Source organism: Protomyctophum bolini (assembly GCF_963924005.1).
Source record: "Protomyctophum bolini genome assembly, chromosome: 16".
Taxonomy (NCBI): Eukaryota; Metazoa; Chordata; class Actinopteri; order Myctophiformes; family Myctophidae; genus Protomyctophum; species Protomyctophum bolini.
The window spans coordinates 622,618-650,117 of NC_137877.1; the positions used below are offsets into that span (position 1 = coordinate 622,618).

Here is a 27,500-nt window from a genome sequence, read left to right on the forward strand (position 1 = left end):
AACAGGATGTATCCTATATTAACAGGATGTATCCTATATTAACAGGATGTATCCTATATTAACAGGATGTATCCTATATCAGTACCTTTATTAAACAGGATGTATCCTATATTAACAGGATGTATCCTATATTAACAGGATGTATCCTATATTAACAGGATGTATCCTATATTAACAGGATGTATCCTATATCAGTACCTTTATTAAACAGGATGTATCCTATATTAACAGAATGTATCCTATATTAACAGGATGTATCCTATATTAACAGGATGTATCCTATATCAGTACCTTTATTAAACAGGATGTAGTCTATATTAACAGGATGTATCCTATATTAACAGGATGTATCCTATATCAGTACCTTTATTAAACAGGATGTATCCTATATTAACAGGATGTATCCTATATTAACAGGATGTATCCTATATTAACAGGATGTATCCTATATCAGTACCTTTATTAAACAGGATGTATCCTATATTAACAGGATGTATCCTATATTAACAGGATGTATCCTATATCAGTACCTTTATTAAACAGGATGTATCCTATATTAACAGGATGTATCCTATATCAGTACCTTTATTAAACAGGATGTATCCTATATCAGTACCTTTATTAAACAGGATGTATCCTATATTAACAGGATGTATCCTATATTAACAGGATGTATCCTATATTAACAGGATGTATCCTATATCAGTACCTTTATTAAACAGGATGTATCCTATATCAGTACCTTTATTAAACAGGATGTATCCTATATTAACAGGATGTATCCTATATCAGTACCTTTATTAAACAGGATGTATCCTATATTAACAGGATGTATCCTATATCAGTACCTTTATTAAACAGGATGTATCCTTTCTTGACGATGTTCTTGTAGAAAGCGTCTTTGGGTTTCCGTCGGACAGTGTTGTAGATCTCCTTACCGTCCACGATGTCGGAGATCACCTGCTCCTGGTGCTGGGAGGAACACATTTATACACATTTAGATCACCTGCTCCTGGTGCTGGGAGGAACACATTTATACACATTTAGATCACCTGCTCCTGGTGCTGGGAGGAACACATTCATACACATTTAGATCACCTGCTCCTGGTGCTGGGAGGAACACATTTATACACATTTAGATCACCTGCTCCTGGTGCTGGGAGGAACACATTCATACACATTTAGATCACCTGCTCCTGGTGCTGGGAGGAACACATTCATACACATTTAGATCACCTGCTCCTGTTGCTGGGAGGAACACATTCATATCACCTGCTCCTGGTGCTGGGAGGAACACATTCATACACATTTAGATCACCTGCTCCTGGTGCTGGGAGGAACACATTTATACACATTTAGATCACCTGATCCTGGTGCTGGGAGGAACACATTTATACACATTTAGATCACCTGATCCTGGTGCTGGGAGGAACACATTTATACACATTTAGATCACCTGCTCCTGGTGCTGGGAGGAACACATTTAGATCACCTGCTCCTGGGTGCTGGGAGGAACACATTTATACACATTTAGATCACCTGCTCCTGGTGCTGGGAGGAACACATAATATAAAACATAAGATTAAACATTTACAGACAAACAGATCAAACGGCACAATCGAGATAGTGCGAGAAACGTCACAAACGAGAAAACGGCATCATTGGAAAAAACGGCACAATCGAGATAGTGCGAGAAACGGCACAATCGAGAAAACGGCACAAACGAGACACCCTGAATGGGTGAATGTAATGCACAATCTATGTAAAGCGCCTTGGATAAAGGCGCTATATAAATACACCATTTACTTAGTAAGCCCAAAGCTTATTGATACCGGGTACTGGATAAGCCCAAAGCTTATTGATACCGGGTACTGGATAAGCCCAAAGCTTATTGATACCGGGTACTGGATAAGCCCAAAGCTTATTGATACCGGGTACTGGATAAGCCCAAAGCTTATCGATACCGGGTACTCGATAAGCATGTTATTGGGTTTTTTCCAGGTTATTGAGCTAAATCCCGAATTATTTTTACCTGAACTGAAACTGCATCCTTCAGGTTGTATTAGGAGTAGTAGTATTACAGTATACAGTATGAGTACATTAGTATTTGTACCTGAACTGAAACGGCATCCTTCAGGTTGTATTAGGAGTAGTAGTATTACAGTATACAGTATGAGTACATTAGTATTTGTACCTGAACTGAAACAGCATCCTTCAGGTTGTATTAGGAGTAGTAGTATTATAGTATACAGTATGAGTACATTAGTATTTGTACCTGAACTGAAACTGCATCCTTCAGGTTGTATCCCTCCACGATCTGCTCTTTCTTATAGTGCTCTATGATGTCATCAACGCTGGACAGAAAGACAGACAGACGAGGACAGGTACAACTCATTAATATGATGTCATCAACACTGGACAGAAAGACAGACAGACGAGGACAGGTACAACTCATTAATATGATGTCATCAACGCTGGACAGAAAGACAGACAGACGAGGACGGGTACAACTCATTAATATGATGTCATCAACACTGGACAGAAAGACAGACCAGGGCCCTTCAGAGAAGACCTGAAACTCCTCAAGATTCACAAGATAAGGCCTAAAGCGACATATAAATATACTATATACCGTATGAAACAGAAGACTCTCTGCTTTCATAAGAAATAAAAACCCAACATCAGCAGGCAGTCGTGGGAACGAGACTTACAAATTACAATTAATGACCATCAATGGAAAAAAATCATATTAAATAGTAAAAAGATATGTTGCAACTATAAACCTCAGGAAATCCAATTCAAGATCATACATAAATTACAAACTACTCCATATCAAAGGAGCAAATATGATAAAGACTGCTCTGGTACATGTCTGAAATGTAAAGAAAACGTGGGCACATATGTACATCTAATGTGGCGCTGTCCAGTAATCCAAAAATTCTGGGAGGAAGTGAAGAATGAAATTTCTAATATAACAGGTCTAAGGATCGAACTAGATCCCCTACAATGTATCTTGGGCTTACACCCAACGACACCTGAATTCAATAGATTCAAGAGAATTCTGAATATACTATGGTACTGTGCTAGGTTGTCAATACTACAATGTTGGATAGGGGATGTTGTTCCATCTGTATCGAGTTGGCTCCATAATGTTCTACAACTGCTCCCACTAGAACGGCTCACACATGTTCTCCAAGGAGACATGGATGGATTCTTCTTGGTTTGGGGCCCAGTTGTGGAATACATGGGAGTAGAATACGCAGAAATATTATCAAGAGGTTTGACAAATTAAGGAAATAATCATGTTAAGAACAAAGGCTTTAAGATTTCTAAGAATACATGAACAAGTATATAAGGAGTAGAAGAAGATGATGTATGGACGTATGTATGATTAATGTATGTCGGTTAGTCTGTGTATGTATAAGTGAGTCATGTATCGGTTTGTGCAAAAATGAAAAAATAAAATGATTGAAAGAAAGAAATAAAAACCCTGTGGCGTGAGCGGTGCAACTCAGACAGAGTCATCCATGTCTTCTCTAAAGTTCTCTGGTGGGCGCAAGCTGCATGCAATAACCAATTTCTGACAAACTGTACATGGGATCAATGTGTACTGTTTAGGAATGCTCGCAAAGTCTGTGCAAAGAATGCTAGCATGCATCTTTAGCATGCTAATTCAGTAGAAGTATTATATTGTATATTAACCTGTTGTAGTATCTTAAACCTTTACAGTAGTAGTATTATATTATATTATATATTATATTAACCTGTTGTAGTATCTTAAACCTTTACAGTAGTAGTATTATATTGTATATTAACCTGTTGTAGTATCTCCCTCCCATCATGTACTGGTTGTTGGGCGTGGGACAGATCTTAAACCTTTACAGTAGTAGTATTATATTATATTATATATTATATTATATTGTATATTAACCTGTTGTAGTATCTTAAACCTTTACAGTAGTAGTATTATATTGTATATTAACCTGTTGTAGTATCTCCCTCCCATCATGTACTGGTTGTTGGGCGTGGGACAGATCTTAAACCTTTACAGTAGTAGTATTATATTATATATTAACCTGTTGTAGTATCTTAAACCTTTACAGTAGTAGTATGATATTGTATATTAACCTGTTGTAGTATCTCCCTCCCATCATGTACTGGTTGTTGGGCGTGGGGCAGATCTTAAACCTTTGGATGTTTTCATTGGTGCGAAAGAACAGCGAGTAATCTCCTGGAGTGTTGTCTGAGGGGCGAACGAGGAAGCTGCACACCTGGCCCACTGAGAGAGAGAGACATAGGGACACAGAGAGAGAGAGAGAGAGAGAGAGAATCAGTCACCAGTAAAATGGACAGGTTATTTAGATGAATCTAAGATGGTTAAAATTTGAAAAATAAGTAGTAATAATAATGATAATAATGATAATATTAATACCTGTCATCAGCAGCGTGTATGCTTCCTGCTTGCTGATCTTCCCGTGATACCACCTGGTAATTAATGTACACAAACTGGATCAATATTACAATGTTTTAACCCAATTCAGACCCATTTAGTCTTGTCATTATTTCTCGGTCATTGAAACGTTTAAAATAAAACGTATTTTGAAAAGAGAGTAAAGTCTTAAACTCACACTTTTCCTTCGTGCGGATCCTCTTCCCGCCCCTGAAAAAAAAACCAACATCGCCCATTATTGAACGGCACAGCTTCCTTCCGGCCAATCACAGAGGCCGATGTCGGCGCCATATATGGGCTATTAATTATGGCGACAATTCCATTCTCAAACTTGGAGGATATTAATACAATTAGTAGTTAGTTAATGAGTAGTAATAGAATGTTGTCTTGAATGTTCCACAAAATAATTCCACTCTGGAGTGAGTGTGGAACTATAGTGGCCCTCTGCAGTGAGTGTGGAACTATAGTGGTCCTCTGGAGTGAGTGTGGAACTATAGTGGTCCTCTGGAGTGAGTGTGGAACTATAGTGGCTCTCTGGAGTGAGTGTGGAACTACAGTGGCCCTCTGGAGTGACTGTGGAACTATAGTGGTCCTCTGGAGTGACTGTGGAACTATAGTGGTCCTCTGGAGTGAGTGTGGAACTATAGTGGCCCTCTGGAGTGAGTGTGGAACTATAGTGGTCCTCTGCAGTGAGTGTGGAACTATAGTGGTCCTCTGGAGTGAGTGTGGAACTATAGTGGTCCTCTGGAGTGAGTGTGGAACTATAGTGGCTCTCTGGAGTGAGTGTGGAACTACAGTGGCCCTCTGGAGTGACTGTGGAACTATAGTGGTCCTCTGGAGTGACTGTGGAACTATAGTGGTCCTCTGGAGTGAGTGTGGAACTATAGTGGCCCTCTGGAGTGAGTGTGGAACTATAGTGGTCCTCTGCAGTGAGTGTGGAACTATAGTGGTCCTCTGCAGTGAGTGTGGAACTATAGTGGTCCTCTGCAGTGAGTGTGGAACTATAGTGGCCCTCTGGAGTGAGTGTGGAACTATATTGTGGTCCTCTGGAGTGAGTGTGGAACTATAGTGGTCCTCTGGAGTGAGTGTGGAACTATAGTGGCCCTCTGGAGTGAATGTGGAACTATAGTGGTCCTCTGCAGTGAGTGTGGAACTATAGTGGCCCTCTGGAGCGAGTGTGGAACTATAGTGGTCCTCTGGAGTGAGTGTGGAACTATAGTGGTCCTCTGGAGTGAGTGTGGAACTATAGTGGTCCTCTGGAGTGAGTGTGGAACTATAGTGGTCCTCTGCAGTGAGTGTGGAACTATAGTGGTCCTCTGGAGGAACTATAGAGGTCCATAATCTCACCACGTCCTCCACCAGGTCTTCTACGATCAGGCCTCCCTCTTCGGTCCTCACGTTGCTCACCCACATCCAACCGTCGTCCAGTTCATTGTGGACGATGAACATGTCTCCTTTCAGGAAGCTAAAAACATTATTATTATTATTATGATTAGTATGTGTCCCTTCAGGAAGCTAAATATTGTTACGAATATTATCCATCAGTTCTTCTGGAAGTTTGTAACACAATGTACACAATGTATTCATTCATCAGCCTCTCTTAATCCTGAGCGATTTACAGTAAGGAGAACACATGGTGAGAAAATACATCACGTACATAGAAATACATGTATTACATACATCTAGGCTCACACGTGAGCTAAGAACCTAACATCTGTCTAACAGTAGAATATCTATAGGATATAATGAAACTATGAGTCTACACTAGGCATGTGGAAAATAATCGATAAGTATCGATATCGATTATGACGTGCGCGATGTGATGTGTGTGTATCGGTAAAATTGACGGGTGAAACGATCGATGCATCGTTCGCGGAGTGCTTGCATCGGTAAAATCCGTGGTTGCACCGTTTTTTCATGGTAAATTTCACCCTATCCTGTGTTTCCGAGGCGCATTCAACGTACCATCAGAAAAGGAAGGGGAAAAAAAGGTCTCTCGCAGCCACACAGGGCGCGTTCGGATATAGCACACTGAGCCCACTGTGCAATGCAAACTAATAGGAGTGTGCTCCGGTGTGGTATTTCCGAACGCGCCCACAGTCAGTGAACAGAAGCTACCGTACGACGGTGCAGAGTAGTCATTGAGACAACAAACAGACTCAGACTATAAAGAGCACCCGCGACTAACAGAAGTGAGCCCCACGCATTAAACGAGAAGCACCACCTTTACTCTTTAGCTTTATAAAATAGCTGTCCGAGTAGCTTTGTCCGTCGATCAGATGACTTTTCACTGTAGCGCTGCGTGCTGGACTGCTGGTAATGATCCACACTCCAAAGCTGTGCTTGCTGATTATCCGAAGCAAATCTGCGTTGCGATCATCATCAATTTGTAATTAAAGAAAGCTTCTGCAGTCTGCACACACGTGTACAACAACAACAACGCCACAGCAGGGTGTACTGCTTGCGTTTAAAGTCGTTTACAACTTTCCACTGTCCAGCTTTCCCCTGCTGTTCTCTGGGATAGAAGCCTTATTTATATTATGCAGCAAGACGGTGTCGCACGCCTAAAATTGCAGATCCACAAGCTCACAGCGGGGCGTGGATGAGACGCGTTGTGAGCTTGTACATCTGCTATGTATTTATAACGTTAATAATACATGCAGGCCAGGGTCTTCAATGTTTTTCAGGTTAAGCCAAGGACCACTTAGCTGAGAGTGAGAGATCAAGTAGGGACCCCCACTATACATAGGCAATTATATTATAAAACTGTTGCAGATTAAACTAGACATAGACTTGTTTGACAGCACTACAAGTGTGACCTGTAATTTTTGTTTTGTTTATTTGTTTCTTTTCTATTTATATGTTGGTAACATTAATTGATGAACGATAGGCTATTACATTTTAATCTCTTGAACCCTCTATACTCAAAACCTCAAATTGACCTTTGAGATATAATAATTATACTATAGCCTATGATTATTAGTAATCTAACAATTCCACAATAACCAGCAGAGAGCAGACCCTTTGTTTACTTACAGAATTCTATAAGTTGGGTTGTTTGAGATGCAGAGCTATAATACTAACCTACAGTAAAACAATAAATTGCTTTGAATTTACATGTAATGCATTTGTACATGTTTTGGGAAATTAATAGAGCTTTAATATAAATCCGAATTAAATCGCCATCAAATCGCATCGTATCGGTAGAGGGGTGAATCGTATCGTATCGCCAGGAGATTCCATGTATCGCTAAAGTATCGTATCGCTGGCATTGCATCGAGATGCGTATCGAATCGTGAGATGAGACGAGATTCACATGCCTAGCCCATTCTGACCGGGCACCCATTTTGGTGTTTAGCATCGTGTTATGCTTTAGCTATTGAAAAATAGCAGATCTACAAGCTCATATCGCGCCACCGAGTGGCGCGATACGAGCTTGTAGGTCTGCTATTTTTTAAAAATCGACAAGAACGACTGACATTTTTAGAATCTGATCTCAGGTCAGAATGGGTTCATCAGACCAGTGTGTGTCCAGTGGAAACCTCGTGTGAATCTGATCTCAGGTCAGAATGGGCTAGTCTACACTATAGAGTGCTCGGGCTAAGATAGAGTCTGAAGAGGTGGGTTAGGGTTAGCATGCACGCACAACACACACACACACACACACACACACACACACACACACACACACACACACACACACACACACGCACAACACACACACACACACACACACACACACACACACACACACACACACACAGTACCTTATCTCATCGGTGTCAGGTACTTTGGTATAAGGCAGAATGGCGCGGACTCTCCTCCTGTCTTCTACAGGCTGGAAGACAATTAGCAAACAATTTAATTCAAATATATCCAATGGCACTAATTATTATTGTCTTCTACAGCCTCAGGTAGCAATAAGACAAAAATAAAACAAAATAAGACAGCATGGTGGCAGTCCTTGTGTTAACACGTTTGATGCTCAGCACGGGTATACTGTGGGAGGAGTAGTGCGTCAAAATAAAGGTTACTCTAGAAGAATAACGTGTTACAATAACAATAAAGATTGGGAGTGAGTCTGTACAGGGCAAACACACTAATAATAATAATAATGATGTACTGCCATGTTCTCACCTCTGGGGGCGCCACTGGTGACAGCAGCTTCTCTCCTTTGAGCAGACAGGAAACGTAGCTGTAGTAGCCAATCAGGTCGGAGAGAGACGAGAAGCGACGCCCACCGATGTAATAGTCTCCACACATGGCGATGATCCTAAAGGGTCAACGATGACATATGTAAATATATGTAAATATATGCAATAGTCTCCACACATGGCGATGATCCTAAAGGGTCAACGATAATATATGTAAATATATGCAATGGTCTCCACACATTGTGTATAGAGCACCGAAGTCCTGACGTAACTCGCTCATCCCGACGATTCCCCTGGTTCGCGGAAGTAATTTCTCTATGGAGAATAACATGGGGTGATCTTAATATCGTCTACTATAAGCGTTGTGGTCCAAAAATAAACAAGCTGTCTCAGCGTTATTGTCAGGGAGGTGTCTCTGTATCGTTATATTGTCAGGGAGGTGTCTCTGTATCGTTTGCAACAGTCAGTCACTCATATATATGATACAGTCTGCTTCTAGCGAAAATCTAACTAATTCAGCAGCAGTAACATTAGCGTTCTTTTCTCAGTCAGTTGATTCTTCATATCCATATGAGTGAAGCGGCCGGGGTGACATGTTTATCTTTCAAACACAGTTGTTATATGAGGCGATCTAAAATCGCCTCAATGGGGATTTCAATGCAGCTAAACAAATACATGAACCTGGGGACTGACGCCCTCTACTGAAGGTGACGTCAGACTTCGGTGCTCTATCTATAGGATAGCTTTACCGCAGTCCAAGCCCCCCCCCGCCTCCACTCCTCCGTCTTCCTCCTGTCATAGCGCAGCCCTCTTCATAATAAATACATACTTGCAGGCTATACCCTACATTACACATTACACAAATAACAGAATTGCTATTTTTATTATAACAACATTCTTGAAAAAAAATCACGGATAATCGCGGAGCCCGATGCTCGGCCCGGCCCGACTAATTAGCATATTATTTTGGCCCCGGCCCGGCCCTAAAATGTTGGGCTGGGTCGGGTTCGGGCAGAAAATGAGAACTCTGATACGAGTGACTGACAGTCAGTTCTTTATGATATGAGTGACTGACAGTCAGTTCTCTCTGATATGAGTGACTGACAGTCAGTTCTTTCTGATATGAGTGACTGACAGTCAGTTCTTTCTGATACGAGTGACTGACAGTCAGTTCTTTCTGATATGAGTGACTGACAGTCAGTTCTTTCTGATACGAGTGACTGACAGTCAGTTCTTTCTGATACGAGTGACTGACAGTCAGTTCTTTCTGATATGAGTGAAGATTTTAAGATGACACCATGTTATTCTGCATAGAGAAAAACTTCCATGAACCACAGGGGATGAGCGAGTGACGCCAGGACTCCGGCACTCTATAGGAGAGTGTGTCTGTGTGTGTGTGTGTGTGTGTGTGTGTGTGTGTGTGTGTGTGTGTGTGTGTGTGTGTGTGTGTGTGTGTGTGTGTGTGCATGCGCGTACCTGAAGTGGTTGACCACGCTGGTCATGCTCAGGAAGGACAGGACGAAGGAACCCGGCCGGCGGTCGCTCTCTCTGATCAGATAACTTCCTGGTTCCCTGGCCTGGCGCAGCCTCTCCTCCGCGATGGTACGGTCCAGTTTACCATGGTACCACCTGGAAAACACACACCGGGTCAATGGTACGGTCCAGTTTACCATGGTACCACCTGGAAAACACACACCGGGTCAATGGTACGGTCCAGTTTACCATGGTACCACCTGGAGAACACACACAGGGTCAATGGTACGGTCCAGTTTACCATGGTACCACCTGGAGAACATACACAGGGTCAATGGTACGGTCCAGTTTACCATGGTACCACCTGGAGAACACACACCAGGTCAATGGTACGGTCCAGTTTACCATGGTACCACCTGGAAAACACACACCGGGTCAATGGTACGGTCCAGTTTACCACGGTACCACCTGGAGAACACACACAGGGTCAATGGTACGGTCCAGTTTACCACGGTACCACCTGGAGAACACACACAGGGTCAATGGTACGGTCCAGTTTACCATGGTACCACCTGGAGAACACACACCGGGTCAATGGTACGGTCCAGTTTACCATGGTACCACCTGGAGAACATACACCGGGTCAATGGTACGGTCCAGTTTACCATGGTACCACCTGGAGAACACACACAGGGTCAATGGTACGGTCCAGTTTACCATGGTACCACCTGGAGAACACACACAGGGTCAATGGTACGGTCCAGTTTACCATGGTACCACCTGGAAAACACACACCGGGTCAATGGTACGGTCCAGTTTACCATGGTACCACCTGGAAAACACACACCAGGTCAATGGTACGGTCCAGTTTACCATGGTACCACCTGGAGAACACACACCGGGTCAATGGTACGGTCCAGTTTACCACGGTACCACCTGGAGAACACACACCGGGTCAATGGTACGGTCCAGTTTACCACGGTACCACCTGGAAAACACACACCGGGTCAATGGTACGGTCCAGTTTACCATGGTACCACCTGGAGAACACACACCGGGTCAATGGTACGGTCCAGTTTACCATGGTACCACCTGGAGAACACACACCAGGTTAATGGTACGGTCCAGTTTACCATGGTACCACCTGGAGAACATACACAGGGTCAATGGTACGGTCCAGTTTACCACGGTACCACCTGGAAAACACACACCAGGTCAATGGTACGGTCCAGTTTACCATGGTACCACCTGGAAAACACACACCAGGTCAATGGTACGGTCCAGTTTACCATGGTACCACCTGGAGAACACACACCAGGTTAATGGTACGGTCCAGAGAGAGCTCTGTCTTCTATAAACACAACACCAGATATCTGTCTAAACCGTCTGAACCCATAGTAATTCATAGCGATGTCGGTATTTGGGATAGAAAACACACAGCAGTCTGAGGTCCCAAACACACAGCAGTCTGAGGTCCCAAACACACAGCAGTCTGAGGTCCTAAACACACAGCAGTCTGAGGTCCTAAACACACAGCAGTCTGAGGTCCTAAACACACAGCAGTCTGAGGTCCTAAACACACAGCAGTTTGAGGTCCTAAACACACAGCAGTCTGAGGTCCTAAACACACAGCAGTTTGAGGTCCTAAACACACAGCAGTTTGAGGTCCTAAACACACAGCAGTCTGAGGTCCCAAACACACAGCAGTCTGAGGTCCCAAACACACAGCAGTCTGAGGTCCTAACCACACAGCAGTTTGAGGTCCCAAACACACAGCAGTCTGAGGTCCTAAACACACAGCAGTCTGAGGTCCTAAACACACAGCAGTCTGAGGTCCCAAACACACAGCAGTCTGAGGTCCCAAACACAGCCACAGAGAGAGAGTCTAACGCAGTCAAGAAGCCCCAAATTGACACCAATTAGCTTGTGGACCCGATTTGAAGAGACATGTCAGGGACCCCCCATAAGAGACCCCCCATAAGGGACCCCCCATAAGAGGAGGTTTCTACGGCTCTAGCAGTGATTCTCAACCCGTTTCATTTCAAGGGCCCCAGTTTGACATGAACTTACACAATTTTTATCTCTGGGACCCCCAATTTATACTTATTACTGTAAAATGAATGTTAATTTAACTGAGAGTGTACAAATGGAACCAAATGGACCCTAACGGGCCATTAACAGCCACACACACTCTCACACACACACACAGAGCAGTCTAACGTACACGACCACACACACACACACAGCAGTCTAACGTGCACGGCCACACACACACACAGCAGTCTAATGTGCACGGCCACACACGCACACACAGCAGTCTAACGTGCACGGCCATACACTCAGCAGTCTAACGTGCACGGCCACACACACACACACACAGCACACACAGCAGTCTAACGTGCACGGCAGTAGGAAAAAAGATATATAATATTAATCATATTTGGATATTCGGTTTTCGACCAACTGTTTCCTATAGTCGGTTTCGGCCAATAATTTCCCTTTCGGTGCATCCCTAACCCTCAAGGCTCATACATAGTCTGTATTTTCGGTGGTGGGGTGACCACCGAACTACAACATGACGTCACTGAGGTGACCACCGAAATACAAAATGACGTCACTGAGCCGCGGTGAAGAGCAAACCACCGCCACCGCTCCAGCCCTTAATTTCTTTTTTTTTACTCATCACCGCTCAACGTTATTTCAGCTCCGGTGGTCACCTCACCACCGGAGCGGTGGTCAGCTCACCACCGGAGCGGTGGTCAGCTCACCACCGGAGCGGTGGTCAGCTCACCACCGGAGCGGTGGTCACCTCACCACCGGAGCGGTGGTCACCTCACCACCGGAGCGGTGGTCACCTCACCACCGGAGCGGTGGTCACCTCACCAACCGAAAATCCAGACTATGAGTAGGCCTTTATTATGGGTCTGTAACTCTGAGAGTGTACAATTGGTTCCATTTGTACACTCTCTGAGTTAAATTGATTCGATTACGATTCATCGATTCATCGTTGCATCGTTGCAGCCCTAGCGCACACACACACACACACACTTACACGTGCGCACACACGCACAAGCATGTGCATACACACACACGCACGCGCACACACACACACACGCACACTTACACCACACACGCACGCACACGTTTGAGCTGAGGAATCAATCGGCTTAACTAATAACAGGTTAATAACAACAAAATCACACCTGTGTGAACTGAGCGGTGCAACTATACATTTATTGTTATAGTTACTGTACTGTACTGTACTGTACTGTACTGTACTGTACTGTACTGTACTTTCATTATTTTGGGGACAAATCTTCTAGAAATGACAGTTACTGTGTGGGGGTCCCTGGGGGGGGTCCCCGGAACATCCAGAACCCCAGGAACGCACGCAGGGGGGGGAGGGGGGGGGCATACTGTACATACACACATAGCTGCGTATTGAAAAACAACAACAACAACAACAACAATAATAAAGTTAAGGTCCTTACTGGTTGGTTGGCGGGGCGGACAGCGGAAACACCACCTCCTCCTCTTCGAACTCGGGACCGTCCTGCAGGTCGTCTCTCTCGTCCACGGTGCCCAGGACCCCCGAGGAGGGGGGCGGCGGAGCCCCCAAGCCCCCCGGAGGGGTGACCAGACCCCCTAGAGGCGGTGGCAGGGGACCCGGAGGGGTGACCAGACCCCCTAGAGGCGGTGGCAGGGGTCCCGGAGGGGTGACCAGACCCCCCAACGGCAGCGGGGGGAGGAAGGGGGCGCCGCCGGCCGTCGGTGACCCCCGGCTGGGAGCCTCGCCCCCGCCGCAGTCCCCCATCATCATCATGACCGGCTGGTAGATGTCCTGGGTGGGGGAGTCGGGGGACCCCGAGCCGGCGCTGCTGCTGCCGCCGCTGTTGTGGTTCTGCTGCTGCCCCAGATCGGCGCCTCTCGGCCGGCACAGGGACGCCGGGAGGTCCCGGTGGTGGTGCTGGAGGAGGAGGTGGTGGTCCGGGGCCGTCGGACCTCCTCCTCCGGGAGGAGGGACCCCCCCGACCCCCGGGACCTCCGCAGCCGGGTCCTCCGCGCTCAGCTCCCCGGCCATCATGTCCGTTCAGAGGGGGAGAGAGAGGAGCCTAGCCCCGGTCCTTCCTTCTTCCCCTCTGGAGCTCCGAACCACTGATTTAATAATAATAGTAATACTAACAATAACAATACTAATAATAATACTAATCACAGCTTTACGGTCAAACAGTAAAAAGCCCTCAGAAAAATAACACACAAAACAAAACAAGACAAAGTTGTTTCTGTCTGGAAGTGAAAACACGTTCCAGCAGCTAGCCTAGCCGTTAGCCTCACGGAGCTAACTAACTTTAGCCTGTTAGCTTCGTGTTAGCGTGGCTCTTTATTGTAGATAAAACAGCGGAATGCAGATTTATAAATGTCATGCACGGTTAAAAACACGAGTCTCTGTTGTTTGTAAATCTGTGTTTTAGAGTTTAAACTGTTTGTTTGTTGTTTTTTTAAAACTCTTTAAGCTCCTGTTTGGAGCGTTAGCTTGGAGGCTAACAGGCTAGCAGCAGCAGCAGCTTCTGGGATGAAGACAAACTTCATCATTTCCTGAGTTTAAAGTTCATGTTTTTATGGAATAATATTTAATATAAATGTCGTTAAAAAAACCCACACACGCCGAGAAGAAGAAGCAGGTTAACGTTCATTAATTCATATAAAAACATACAAAACAAATGTGTGTTTTTTTTCCTCTTTTCCAGTTGCTGTTCATTCCAGTCAGTCCATTTGTGTTGAAGAAGCTGTGCGTGTGTGTGTGTGTGTGTGCGTATGTGTGTACACGCGCACACACACACTGTCAAAACACAAATCATAATAACAATATGAATATGAATAATATGAAGAAGAAGAGGAGGAACATTGATATTATTATTGTTATTGTTATTATTGCTCTAGTTCACATCAAAGCAATTCAAAATATGATTAAAAACTGTTGAAAATTGGGAATTGAAAAAAAAAAGTCGATCTATAACAGTTCATATCAATGAAGACAATGATTATTTTATCTTTAACAATAATAACAATAATAATGGATTCATGTGTTTGGCCCATTTGGCCTCTCCAGAACCCCACGAAACGACCCAATTAATGCTCCGTCGGATCTAAATGATAGTTAGGAACCCAAATGGACCCTTATGGGTCTGTAACTCTGAGAGTGTTCCATTTGTAAACTTTCAGTCAGAGTTCAATTCACTTTGATTTTACAATGAATATAAATGCCATTAAATGGGGGTCTGTACCCTAATTCAGGTCAAACCGGGGAGTCCGACCTAGAGCCTTCTCAATGAGTATCATTGTGGGGGTCCTTCACATGAAAACGTTTGGGAACCACTGGCCTAGAGAGTACTCTATTTTATTTTATTTTATTACGGGCGTCAGGAGGTGTGCCTTGCAATGTCGACAAAAGGCAAAACATTACCCTGTGTATGGCACTCCCTGCTCACAGACAGAAGCAAGTGAGAGCCGAGTGATGGATAGTGATGGATGGATGGATCAATCCATGACATCTGTGATCACCATACACTATTTACTACAGTGGTTCTCAACCTGTGGTCCGGGGACCACCAGCGGTCCTTGAGAGGGTTCCAGGTGGGCCCCATGCAGCTAAATGATGGAGAGTTGCTAACCAACTTATTAGATATGTAACTGTTGGATAAAACACTATTTAGCAAGAACAATCTATCGTGGTAAAATTAATGTAACTGCAGGGCTTGTTTTTCAATCAATACTTTACTCAAACATTGGCCACATTGTTAAACATTGAGAGAAAGAGGCCAAACGTTTGAAAACAACTGATCTACAAGCTCACAACGCCTCGCAACTTGACACGCTGTGAGCTTGTTGATCTGCTACTGTAGTTTCGCAGTCCGAGGCGAGTCAACCTGAATGTAACAGCCGCCTGGTGCCCCCTGGTGGTTGAACCAACACGGTGCTTCTACTCTACTGTCAAATGCATTACATTTCCATGTCTGCTTATAATAAGCTACTTTGGGCTTAATTTTCTGCAAAGCTGCTTGTATTGTTTGTTTGTTTGTTTGTTTGTTTGTTTGTTTGTTTGTTTGTTTGTTTGTTTGATTGATTGAAAGTCAAAAGTTTGCAGAATAGGTACACCAATAAAGCATTACACAAGCATGGTGGTTTACAACAGGGTCCACCCTTTTCAATCCATCTGAATTTTTGTTCCTCTCACACAATCTGGCCACAGTGGTTACAGAGGTGGGTAACAGCGCCCTCGTGTGGTTCATAACGCCAAGTTGAGATAAATAAAAATTACTCAGCTTTAAATATTATATTTATTCATAACTTTTATTTATTGTTGTGAAGTATCGTTAAACTTAATGTTTTGTTCTTGTTGTATAAATCCTCTTAGCTGAACTTTTCTTGTTTGTTTGATTGAATGATTGAAATAGGTATTGACAGTTTGCAGAATCACAGTTCATTTAAAGCACAACTCAATAAAAAACACTGTTAACTGTGAGTGGACGACCCAATAAAGCATTACACTTGTTTACAAGAGGGTCCACCTTGTTCAATTCATCAAAACATTTAGAGACGTACAAATAGACACTTCGATATAGCCAAAAAGTTGAGAGCACGGGAGCAAACCTAAACCTAACCGCAAGCACGGCAGCAGTGCATGTTCGGACTAACGGGACTTCGGATCTATGGGTAGTTCCCGTCTCCACGCTGGGTTCCCAAATGAGGGGTTATGTGCTGTTATAGACAATGGATTCTGCGATCATGCTTCGGAGGCCTGCATGCGTTGGTGTCACACCTGTGTGTGGTGACGTTGTCTGGTCTTTTGGAAAGCTGTGACGCGTGCATGCTGGTCTGTCAGATGGCCGATCTGGCAAGCTGGCGACATGTCTGGGCCCTGCAGAGGATGTGATGCACGTTGGTGCTCTGCAGCATGTGCTTATATGTTCCGTGAAGGAGCGAAAGAGACTTTCGGTTTGGATTTGCTCTGTGTGGTTTCTATAACTACATGAGACCTGCAGTCCGTGGAGTGTGCTGCAAGTGGACAGTTCTACATGGACACTCTCTGGTTTACCTCCTGCAGGGAAGCACCCTATGATCCGACGGACCATTGCTCCGAAGGAGCATTGGTCCGAGGTGCGCTGGGGGTCGGGAGAGGGTGGGTGGTTAGGTTTAGGTGTCTGCCCCGGGGGAGGTTAGGGTTAGGGTGAGGGTTTGAGGTAGGTTGTCGATCGGACCAATGGACCGTTGACATATTGACGCGGACCCCTCCTGCACACCCTTTGAGATCTAGAGATCTACATCCATACCTTCATAAAAACAACACACTGTCCCGTGACTTAAATTCTAACAATCATTTATTTGCAGATATACAGATGACATCACATAGCACCGATCACAACTAGTGATATATATGTGTGCGTGCATATGTATGTATGTATGTACAGTATGTATGTGACACACCTAATATATAATTTGACCAAATTTGACTGAGAGATTGCCATTGGATTTTTTTGAATTTTAGTTTTTTCACGTCATATGAAAGCAGGGAATCATAGCTTCAAATTGACATATTGGTTGTTCAGTTTGACCCACCAGTTTTGGAGATATGGCTTATAGAGAAATGTCTTGCAGAGAAGTTGAGAAAACAGGCTTGAAAGGTTCACTGCTGTGGTCTCTAACATTACACCTAGCTACGTTATGTTATGTTTGGGCATTTATTTCATATTTACATGTCGATTTCAGCACTGACACTTATTTCAGACATGCTCTAGTATGTGAAGAGTCTGCCTGTGCTATTAACTCATTTGGAAAAAGAAAAGTTTTTCTCCTCTGGTGAAAAGCTGTCATTTGCGCGATGGCAGTCTCTCAGTCAAAGGTCACCTATAGTGACAGTTACAAACTAGAAAAGGGTGCTCAGAGAGTGCAGGTCTTCGCCTGGCTGGGTTGCCTAACCAGGGCTCAGAGAGTGCAGGTCTTCGCCTGGCTGGGTTGCCTAACCAAGGCTGTGTCAGTTCAGTTATAGTTAACTTGTGGGCCACAAATGTGCAGCAGTGAGATGTGCAACATGCGTGGCTGGCGCCCCCTATTGGTGTCATTGGCTCTGTGTTGTTTTTGATACTTAGACACTTTTGGAGGCTGATCAGCCAATTGGAATGGATATGTGTTGATCACGTGACTCCACCGAAAAAGTATTTTTTGAAACGCTAAAATTGGCAAAAAATTGCACACGCACACACGCGCGCACACACACACACACACACACACACACACACACACACACACACACACACACACACACACACACACACACACACACACACACACACACACACACACACACACACACACACACACACACACACACACACACACACACACACACACACACACACACACACACACACACACACGTCCCTGTAATTGGCGAGCAGTGTCAGCATCGCATCATATTAAACTAGTGTAACATTTAATTGGCATTCGGATAAATATAACCACATGAAGATGTGTGTGTGTGTTACTGTATACACACAACACACACAGTACAGTATGTTGTTACTGTATCGAGCAGAAACCTGCCATCTCCATTCAGAATCAAATTAACATCATTGAAACCTTTAGAAAATTCCCAAACCATTTCCGCCGTGCACCCGAATTATGGATACAAATATTATTTGTAAATCGTCACGCACGCACACCCACGCACACGTGCACACACACACACACACACACACACACACACACACACACACACACACACACACACACACACACACACACACACACACACACACACACACACACACACACACACACACACACACACACACACACACACACACACACACACACACACACACACTCCTGTCTACATGTGGAAGTGTCCTTGGGCAAGAAGACACTGAACCCCAAATTGCTCCCGATGTGCTGGTTGGTGCCTTGCATGGCTTCCGCCGCAATCGGTGTATGAATGTGTGTGTGAATAGGTGAATGTAATGCACAATCTATGTAAAGGTGTGTGAATGGGTGAATGTAATGCACCATCTATGTAAAGGTGTGTGAATGGGTGAATGTAATGCACAATCTATGTAAAGGTGCATGTGTAAATGGGTGAATGTAATGCACAATCTATGTAAAGGTGTGTGAATGGGTGAATGTAATGCACAATCTATGTAAAGCGCCTTGGATAAAGGCGCTATATAAATATAAATGCACCATTTACACCCTAATAAAATAACAGAAACAAAGCAAGTCATTTTGACAGTTTGTCAGTTCTTCTCAGGGGGGGGGGGGGGGGTTCCGCGGTGTCCCCAGGGGTCAAGATTCAAAAGGTCAATCGATGTCCAGGGGGTCAGTAGGGGGTCAGGGGGCAGAGGTCATAGGGTCACTGTATAATTTTGGAACAGAGTAACGTTGTAGCGGACCTGGTGTCCAGTAGGGGCAGTGTTACTGTATATGATGTGGTGTCTGTTGTTCCAGGGCCAGTCAGCAGGGGGCAGTGTTACTGTATGATGTGGTGTCTGTTGTTCCAGGGCCAGTCTCTAGGGGGCGGTGTTACTGTATGATGTGGAACAGCGTAACGTTGTAAATGACTTGGTGGCCGTTGTTCCGGGGCCAGTCTCTAGGGGGCGGTGTTACTGTATGATGTGGAACAGCGTAACGTTGTATATGACTTGGTGGCCGTTGTTCCGGGACCAGTCTCTAGGGGGCGGTGTTACTGTATGATGTGGAACAGCGTAACGTTGTATATATCTTGGTGGCCGTTGTTCCGGGGCCAGTCAGCAGGGGGCAGTGTTACTGTATGATGTGGAACAGCGTAACGTTGTATATGACTTGGTGGCCGTTGTTCCAGGCGTACAGTGCTCTGTCTCGAGGGTTGTAGTCCAGCATGGACAGATGGCTGTACTTGTTGCTGATCGGTACGTCCATGTACTCATAGGTGGAGCTCTGGGTGGAGAAGGCATAGTACACCTGGAGGACGATATAATAATAATAATAATAATATAACTATTATTACTGTACTATACTATTGTTATATATACTATACTATATAACTATGCTGTACTATAGTACATGTACTCATAGGTGGAGAAGGCGTGGTAACACCTGGAGAATGGACATTTCAACACAGACATTAAAGATGGAGTGCCACCAATGTTTGTCTTTTTCCAGTGTTTCATGTGTCTATCAATCAATCAATCAACTTTATTTGTTCAGACTCAAGGTCCAATAACAACAGAGACAACATAAAACACTACATACAGAGAAAAACACCCCTAACCCATGAGGTTACCATCTATGTGCAATGGTGCGTTAACTTTGTATTCAGGGTTTCTTCCTGGAGGCTGAACCCTCGAGAGTCAAACGGGCCAATGAAATAAACAGTAATATAGTGACATCACACTATCGGCCCCTCCCCTAACCCCTCCCCCATTAGGGTATCAGGGTATTACCTTGGTGCCTCCAGAGTAGCCGTTGGTGACGTACAGCGTTCCACAGATCATGAAGGCCTCGCCCGCGCTGCGCTTCGGGTGATTGGTGAACCACGAGCCAATCACGGCCAGCGTGTCGGGGTTCAGCTGACTCAGCACGATGTTCCCGGCGTTCTGATTGGTGGCGTAGACGGCCCAGAGCCCGCCCTCGTCCGCCATGAGGTCGATGTCGGAGTGGCCGCCCCACGAGTAGTGGTACATGTTGTTGAAGCCCGCGAAGTCCAGCTGGCGAGAACGAGAGATCACCGACGTCTGGAGGTCGAACCGGATGATGGTGTGAGACTGGAACTGGAAATAAGATTTATATTATTATATATTATATAGTATACGCCTCTGGAGTGAGTGTGGAACTATAGTGGCCCTCTGGAGTGAGTGTGGAACTATAGTGGCCCTCTGCAGTGAGTGTGGAACTACTGTGGCCCTCTGCAGTGAGTGTGGAACTACAGTGGTCCTCTGGAATGAGTATGGAACTATAGTGGTCCTCTGGAGTGAGTGTGGAACTACTGTGGCCCTCTGGAGTGAGTATGGAACTATAGTGGTCCTCTGGAGTGAGTGTGGAACTACTGTGGCCCTCTGGAGTGAGTGTGGAACTACTGTGGCCCTCTGGAGTGAGTATGGAACTATAGCGGCCCTCTGGAGTGAGTATGGAACTATAGTGGCCCTCTGGTGTGAGTGTGGAACTATAGTGGCCCTCTGGAGTGAGTGTGGAACTATAGTGGTCCTCTGGAGTGAGTATGGAACTATAGTGGTCCTCTGGAGTGAGTATGGAACTATAGCGGCCCTCTGGAGTGAGTATGGAACTATAGTGGCCCTCTGGAGTGAGTGTGGAACTATAGTGGTCCTCTGGAGTGAGTGTGGAACTATAGTGGTCCTCTGGAGTGAGTATGGAACTATAGCGGCCCTCTGGAGTGAGTGTGGAACTACTGTGGCCCTCTGGAGTGAGTATGGAACTATAGTGGCCCTCTGGAGTGAGTGTGGAACTATAGTGGCCCTCTAGAGTGAGTATGGAACTATAGCGGCCCTCTGGAGTGAGTGTGGAACTACTGTGGCCCTCTGGAGTGAGTATGGAACTATAGTGGCCCTCTGGAGTGAGTGTGGAACTATAATGGTCCTCTGGAGTGAGTGTGGAACTATAGTGGTCCTCTGGAGTGAGTGTGGATCTATAGTGGTCCTCTGGAGTGAGTGTGGAACTACTGTGGCCCTCTGCAGTGAGTGTGGAACCATAGTGGTCCTCTGGAGTGAGTGTGGAACTAATGTGGTCCTCTGGAGTGAGTGTGGAACTATAGTGGTCCTCTGGAGTGAGTGTGGAACTATAGTGGTCCTCTGGAGTGAGTGTGGAACTACTGTGGCCCTCTGCAGTGAGTGTGGAACTATAGTGGCCCTCTGGAGTGAGTGTGGAACTATAGTGGTCCTCTGGAGTGAGTGTGGAACTATAGTGGTCCTCTGGAGTGAGTGTGGAACTATAGTGGTCCTCTGGAGTGAGTGTGGAACTACTGTGGCCCTCTGCAGTGAGTGTGGAACTATAGTGGTCCTCTGGAGTGAGTGTGGAACTATAGTGGCCCTCTGGAGTGAGTGTGGAACTGTAGTGGCCCTCTGGAGTGAGTGTGGAACTATACTGGCCCTCTGGAGTGAGTGTGGAACTACTGTGGCCCTCTGGAGTGAGTGTGGAACTATAGTGGCTCTCTGAAGTGAGTGTGGAACTATAGTGGCCCTCTGGAGTGAGTGTGGAACTACAGTGGCCCTCTGGAGTGAGTGTGGAACTATAGTGGCCCTCTGGAGTGAGTGTGGAACTATAGTGGTCCTCTGGAGTGAGTGTGGAACTATAGTGGCCCTCTGGAGTGAGTGTGGAACTATAGTGGTCCTCTGGAGTGAGTGTGGAACTATAGTGGTCCTCTGGAGTGAGTGTGGAACTATAGTGGCCCTCTGGAGTGAGTGTGGAACTATAGTGGTCCTCTGGAGTGAGTGTGGAACTACTGTGGCCCTCTGGAGTGAGTGTGGAACTACTGTGGCCCTCTGGAGTGAGTGTGGAACTATAGTGGTCCTCTGCAGTGAGTGTGGAACTATAGTGGCCCTCTGGAGTGAGTGTGGAACTATAGTGGTCCTCTGGAGTGAGTATGGAACTATAGTGGTCCTCTGGAGTGTGTATGGAACTACAGTGGTCCTCTGGAGTGTGTATGGAACTATAGTGGTCATCTGGAGGGAGTGTGGAACTACTGTGGTACCTTGTTGAAGTAGAGCGACCCGTTGTAGATGACCTGTCCCGTGCCAGACCAGGGGTGCGGGAGGCGGTGAGACGTGAAGTTATCCGTCTCCATGAAGGCCTGGATGGACGCGTACTCTCTGACGAAACGGTTGTTATGGTAACCGTCCATGTACCACACCTGGTCGGTTTGGTGGGTTTGGCGAAAGACGACGAGACACATTAGCACATTCCTTCCCGTAAGGACGTCTGGGAACGTCATAGGGAATTATCCAAAATCGACGGAACGTTTTTAACTAAAATATTTGCTTCTGGGACAAAATATTTTCAGATGGGGGTCGGTGGCCAATTACATATATTTTCGGGGGTCCTTGACATGAAATTGTTTGAGGATGACTTTTAGGATTTAGACCTGCCTCAGGTCTAAATGGGTTAATATATTGAATTCATATTGGATTCATTGAACAGTAATAAGTAATATTTACTCTGTTATCCCCGGACGGGGCTAGCGGGTCGGTCATCCAGGAACCAAACCGGGATCCTGACGTCTTAATGGTGATTGGCTCAGAGATTCCTGTCAACTTCCCACAGGCTGACGCACGCACGCACACGCACACACACACACACACACACACACAGTATTTTTTTTTAATATTTGTATATTTTGTATATTGTTTGTATATATATATATGAGACAAAAAAGGGACTCCTTCGTCAGGTGCACCTGACGAAAGACGCGAAAGGCGTCGTGCTAATAAATAAGTTTGATGCAGTAAGTTGTCCGTCTCTGTTCCCTGGAGTGTGCGGTCCCTTCCTTGGAAGGTTTTTCACTTTTTTGAGATATATATATATATATATATATATATATATATATATATATACATACATATATATATGTAGGTATACCTAGTTTCTGCATGCAGGCCCTCAGCCTGTCCTCCAGTATATATGTATAGATGTGTGTGTATATATGTATATATATATATATGTATGTATATATGTATATATATATATGTATATATATATGTATGTATATATATATGTATATATATGTATGTATATATGTATATATATATGTATATATATATGTATACCTAGTTTCTGCATGCAGGCCCTCAGCCGGTCCTCCAGGTCCGTCACGCGGCCGTGCAGCTCTCCGTAGTCGTATCCGCCCAGCGAGTCCTGCAGGCCGCTGAGCGTCTCCGACACGTTGCCCACTTCCTCCTTGAAGCGCGTCACCAGGAGGACGTCCGCCTTGTACGACTCCAGGACCCCGATGAGAGGACGCAGCTCCTCCATCTTGGCCTTGATCACCTGGAGAGAGGACAGAGAACACACTGCGGTCAGGACACCTGCCCTGTGGAACTCCATCCCTGGAGAGAGAACAGAGAACACACTGGTCAGGACACCTGCCCTGTGGAACTCCATCTAGAGACAGAGAACACACTGGTCAGGACACCTGCCCTGTGGAACTCCATCTAGAGAACAGAGAACACACTGCCGTCAGGACACCTGCCCTGTGGAACTCCATCTCTGGAGAGAGAACAGAGAACACACTGGTCAGGACACCTGCCCTGTGGAACTCCATCTCTGGAGAGAGAACAGAGAACACACTGGTCAGGACACCTGCCCTGTGGAACTCCATCTCTGGAGAGAGAACAGAGAACACACTGGTCAGGACACCTGCCCTGTGGAACTCCATCTCTGGAGAGAGAACAGAGAACACACTGGTCAGGACACCTGCCCTGTGGAACTCCATCTCTGGAGAGAGAACAGAGAACACACTGGTCAGGACACCTGCCCTGTGGAACTCCATCTCTGGAGAGAGAACAGAGAACACACATACCTTGTACTGCCTAGCCACAGTGCTCTCGTGCCCCTCCTCCACCAGTCTGAACTTGTTCTCCAGACCTTTGAGTTGAAGCTCCATCTGTTCCACGAACTGGAGATCCTTCTGAGTCCTCTGGTCCAGAACCTGGATGGCCCGGGTCATGTTCTGGACCTGAAACAACACAATATAACATTATAACATCCGGTCTCCAGATCCTGGATGGACCGGGTCATGTTCTGGACCGTGCAGCAATAACAGATCTAACCATTATTTTACACTTTGGCTGTTGGAAAGCCGCTTCTAGCCCTTATTGTAGACTTTTGGCTGTTAATATAATAATTATTAGTAATAATAATAATAATAATAATAAGTCAAGCTTGACTCCAACAATAATCCATGTCCACATTGCTTGTAGAGTTTAACTTTTTACTTGTCAAAACAAGTGTACAGGCTGAACACTTTTTTGTCAGCACAACAAACAAACAAACTCATACAGCATTAATAATAATAATAATAATAATAATAATAATAAAACTTTATTTGTATAGCACCTTTCATGATATGAAATGCAGCTCAAAGTGCTTTACAGAACAATGGAGGACAAAAAAGAAAAGCAAGGCAACAACATTAAAAACAAGCAGTAATGCAATACAGTGAGGACATGAATAACAAAAATAAAAAATAAAAGATCAATTAAAAGCAATGTTGTAGAAGTGGGTCTTGAGCTGAGCTTTAAAAATGTCTACAGAGGCTGCCTGTCGAAGGTACAGTGGGAGCTTGTTCCATGCCGTCGGCCCCTAGAAGCAAAAAGCTGCTTCCCCGTATTTTTTAGTTGCCATTTTTTTTGGCAAAGGTCAGCCTTGCTGCAGTTAGCGGTTATTATGTCTCAAGTGTTGTTATTGTCGCGTCATTGGGATCCAGCTAACCTGACGCTGCCAGATCCAAGAAGCTTGCTACACAAATTTGTTTCACAGCTTATTGGGATCTGGGATCGCGGAAGCAAATTCGGTGACGGGGCTGTTCCTTTTTTTCAAGATACTTGGTAGATGATTGGATGGGACCGTCTGTCTATCACCGTGTGGGCATGCAAACACAACCAATCATATTGACGTGTCTATAGAGCTTCACATCCGGTTTCGCACATATCCCGCCCTTAGCTCACGCTGATTGGTTCGGTACGGAACGGATTGGTGTTAGCTCAACCCCCTCAGAGATCCCAGATCCAAATAAACTGTGAAACAAATTTGTGTAGCAAGCTTTTTGGATCTGGCAGCGTCAGGTTAGGATCCAGCACCATTATGTTTGTAATAAACTGTGTGAACCTTTAGCGTGATACTGTCTCGTGTCGCGTTATTGTTCTCCCGGGCCCGCCGCCGCTGTCGCCGTACCGAAGGAATACTTCAACCGGATTGTCACACACACCACCCAGCCTGGTTCTGTCAGGACCACACACACCACCCAGCCTGGTTCTGTCAGGACCACACACACCACCCAGCCTGGTTCTGTCAGAACCACACACACCACCCAGCCTGGTTCTGTCAGAACCACACACCACCCAGCCTGGTTCTGTCAGAACCACACACACCACCCAGCCTGGTTCTGTCAGAACCACACACCACCCAGCCTGGTTCTGTCAAAACCACACACACCACCCAGCCTGGTTCTGTCAGAACCACACACCAACCAGCCTGGTTCTGTCAGAACCACACACCACCCAGCCTGGTTCTGTCAGAACCACACACCACCCAGCCTCGTTCTGTCAGAACCACACACCACCCAGCCTGGTTCTGTCAGAACCACACACCACCCAGCCTGGTTCTGTCAGAACCACACACACCACCCAGCCTGGTTCTGTCAGAACCACACACCACCCAGCCTGGTTCTGTCAGAACCACACACACCACCCAGCCTGGTTCTGTCAGAACCACACACCACCCAGCCTGGTTCTGTCAGAACCACACACCACCCAGCCTGGTTCTGTCAGAACCACACACCACCCAGCCTCGTTCTGTCAGAACCACACACCACCCAGCCTGGTTCTGTCAGAACCACACACCACCCAGCCTGGTTCTGTCAGAACCACACACCACCCAGCCTGGTTCTGTCAGAACCACACACCACCCAGCCTGGTTCTGTCAGAACCACACACACCACCCAGCCTGGTTCTGTCAGAACCACACACCACCCAGCCTGGTTCTGTCAGAACCACACACCACCCAGCCTGGTTCTGTCAGAACCACACACCACCCAGCCTGGTTCTGTCAGAACCACACACCACCCAGCCTGGTTCTGTCAGAACCACACACCACCCAGCCGGCACCAGGGGCGTGCACACGTAGACGCTAAGGGGTGCTTGAGCACCCCCTAGTGGCCCTCTCTGGACCAACATGCCCTTTTGTCAAGTCCATTTGATACACTTTTCTTTCCTTGTTTTGTATTATTTGTACGTGTATAGTATGTGGCCCATGGTGACATCGATCAATTCTGGATTAAAAGCTTATAATATATTTATTTATACATTTGTCATGATGTTGTATGTCCGCAGTTTACATCCAAAAGAATGTGTCACTCTCTCGGTTCTGCACTGCTGTACTGGAGAAGTATATCACTGAGGGCAGGCAAATTTGCTTTTTGTAAGCGACTTCGTCATTCTGGGCTTGTGTTGTCTGTAACGTCGCTTGGGCTTGTTTTTCCATACCTGGTTGCTGGTTTCTCTCTCGAAATCTGGCGTGTGTGTGTGCGTGTACTACACGTGGTGACACGCAAGTTTGTTTACTGTGTGACTAGTGTCATGGCGGAGCCCGCGTTTCAAATGGATATATTCCTCCTTATTTCTTTCAACTGCTCCAATCCAGCACAAAGAACAGTCAGAGTAAGT

At 45.5% G+C, this 27,500-nt stretch overlaps 2 protein-coding genes across 2 annotated transcripts in view; both read right to left on the bottom strand.

The window, feature by feature from the left end:
* The window catches only part of rasa1a (RAS p21 protein activator (GTPase activating protein) 1a), a 42,507-nt gene extending 27,665 nt beyond the window's left edge, over positions 1-14,842 (bottom strand). Inside the window, exons 1-9 of the mRNA XM_080786241.1 lie at positions 13,569-14,842; positions 10,081-10,233; positions 8,588-8,723; positions 8,218-8,288; positions 5,798-5,915; positions 4,629-4,660; positions 4,433-4,485; positions 4,129-4,279; positions 2,276-2,354 (exon numbers count right to left, since the gene is read on the bottom strand). Of these exons, the coding sequence (XP_080642367.1) occupies positions 2,276-2,354; positions 4,129-4,279; positions 4,433-4,485; positions 4,629-4,660; positions 5,798-5,915; positions 8,218-8,288; positions 8,588-8,723; positions 10,081-10,233; positions 13,569-14,161 (1,386 nt within the window). The 5' untranslated portion in view covers positions 14,162-14,842. The remainder of the gene's footprint in view (positions 1-2,275; positions 2,355-4,128; positions 4,280-4,432; positions 4,486-4,628; positions 4,661-5,797; positions 5,916-8,217; positions 8,289-8,587; positions 8,724-10,080; positions 10,234-13,568) is intronic.
* A 5,051-nt stretch (positions 14,843-19,893) lies between these two features.
* LOC308330358 (noelin-like) overlaps positions 19,894-27,500 on the bottom strand; it is a gene marked incomplete at both ends in the record, with an annotated part of 9,503 nt that continues 1,896 nt past the window's right edge. Inside the window, 6 exons of the mRNA XM_080785204.1 lie at positions 19,894-20,070; positions 20,553-20,879; positions 22,814-22,972; positions 23,277-23,383; positions 23,886-24,105; positions 24,638-24,793. Of these exons, the coding sequence (XP_080641330.1) occupies positions 19,894-20,070; positions 20,553-20,879; positions 22,814-22,972; positions 23,277-23,383; positions 23,886-24,105; positions 24,638-24,793 (1,146 nt within the window). The remainder of the gene's footprint in view (positions 20,071-20,552; positions 20,880-22,813; positions 22,973-23,276; positions 23,384-23,885; positions 24,106-24,637; positions 24,794-27,500) is intronic.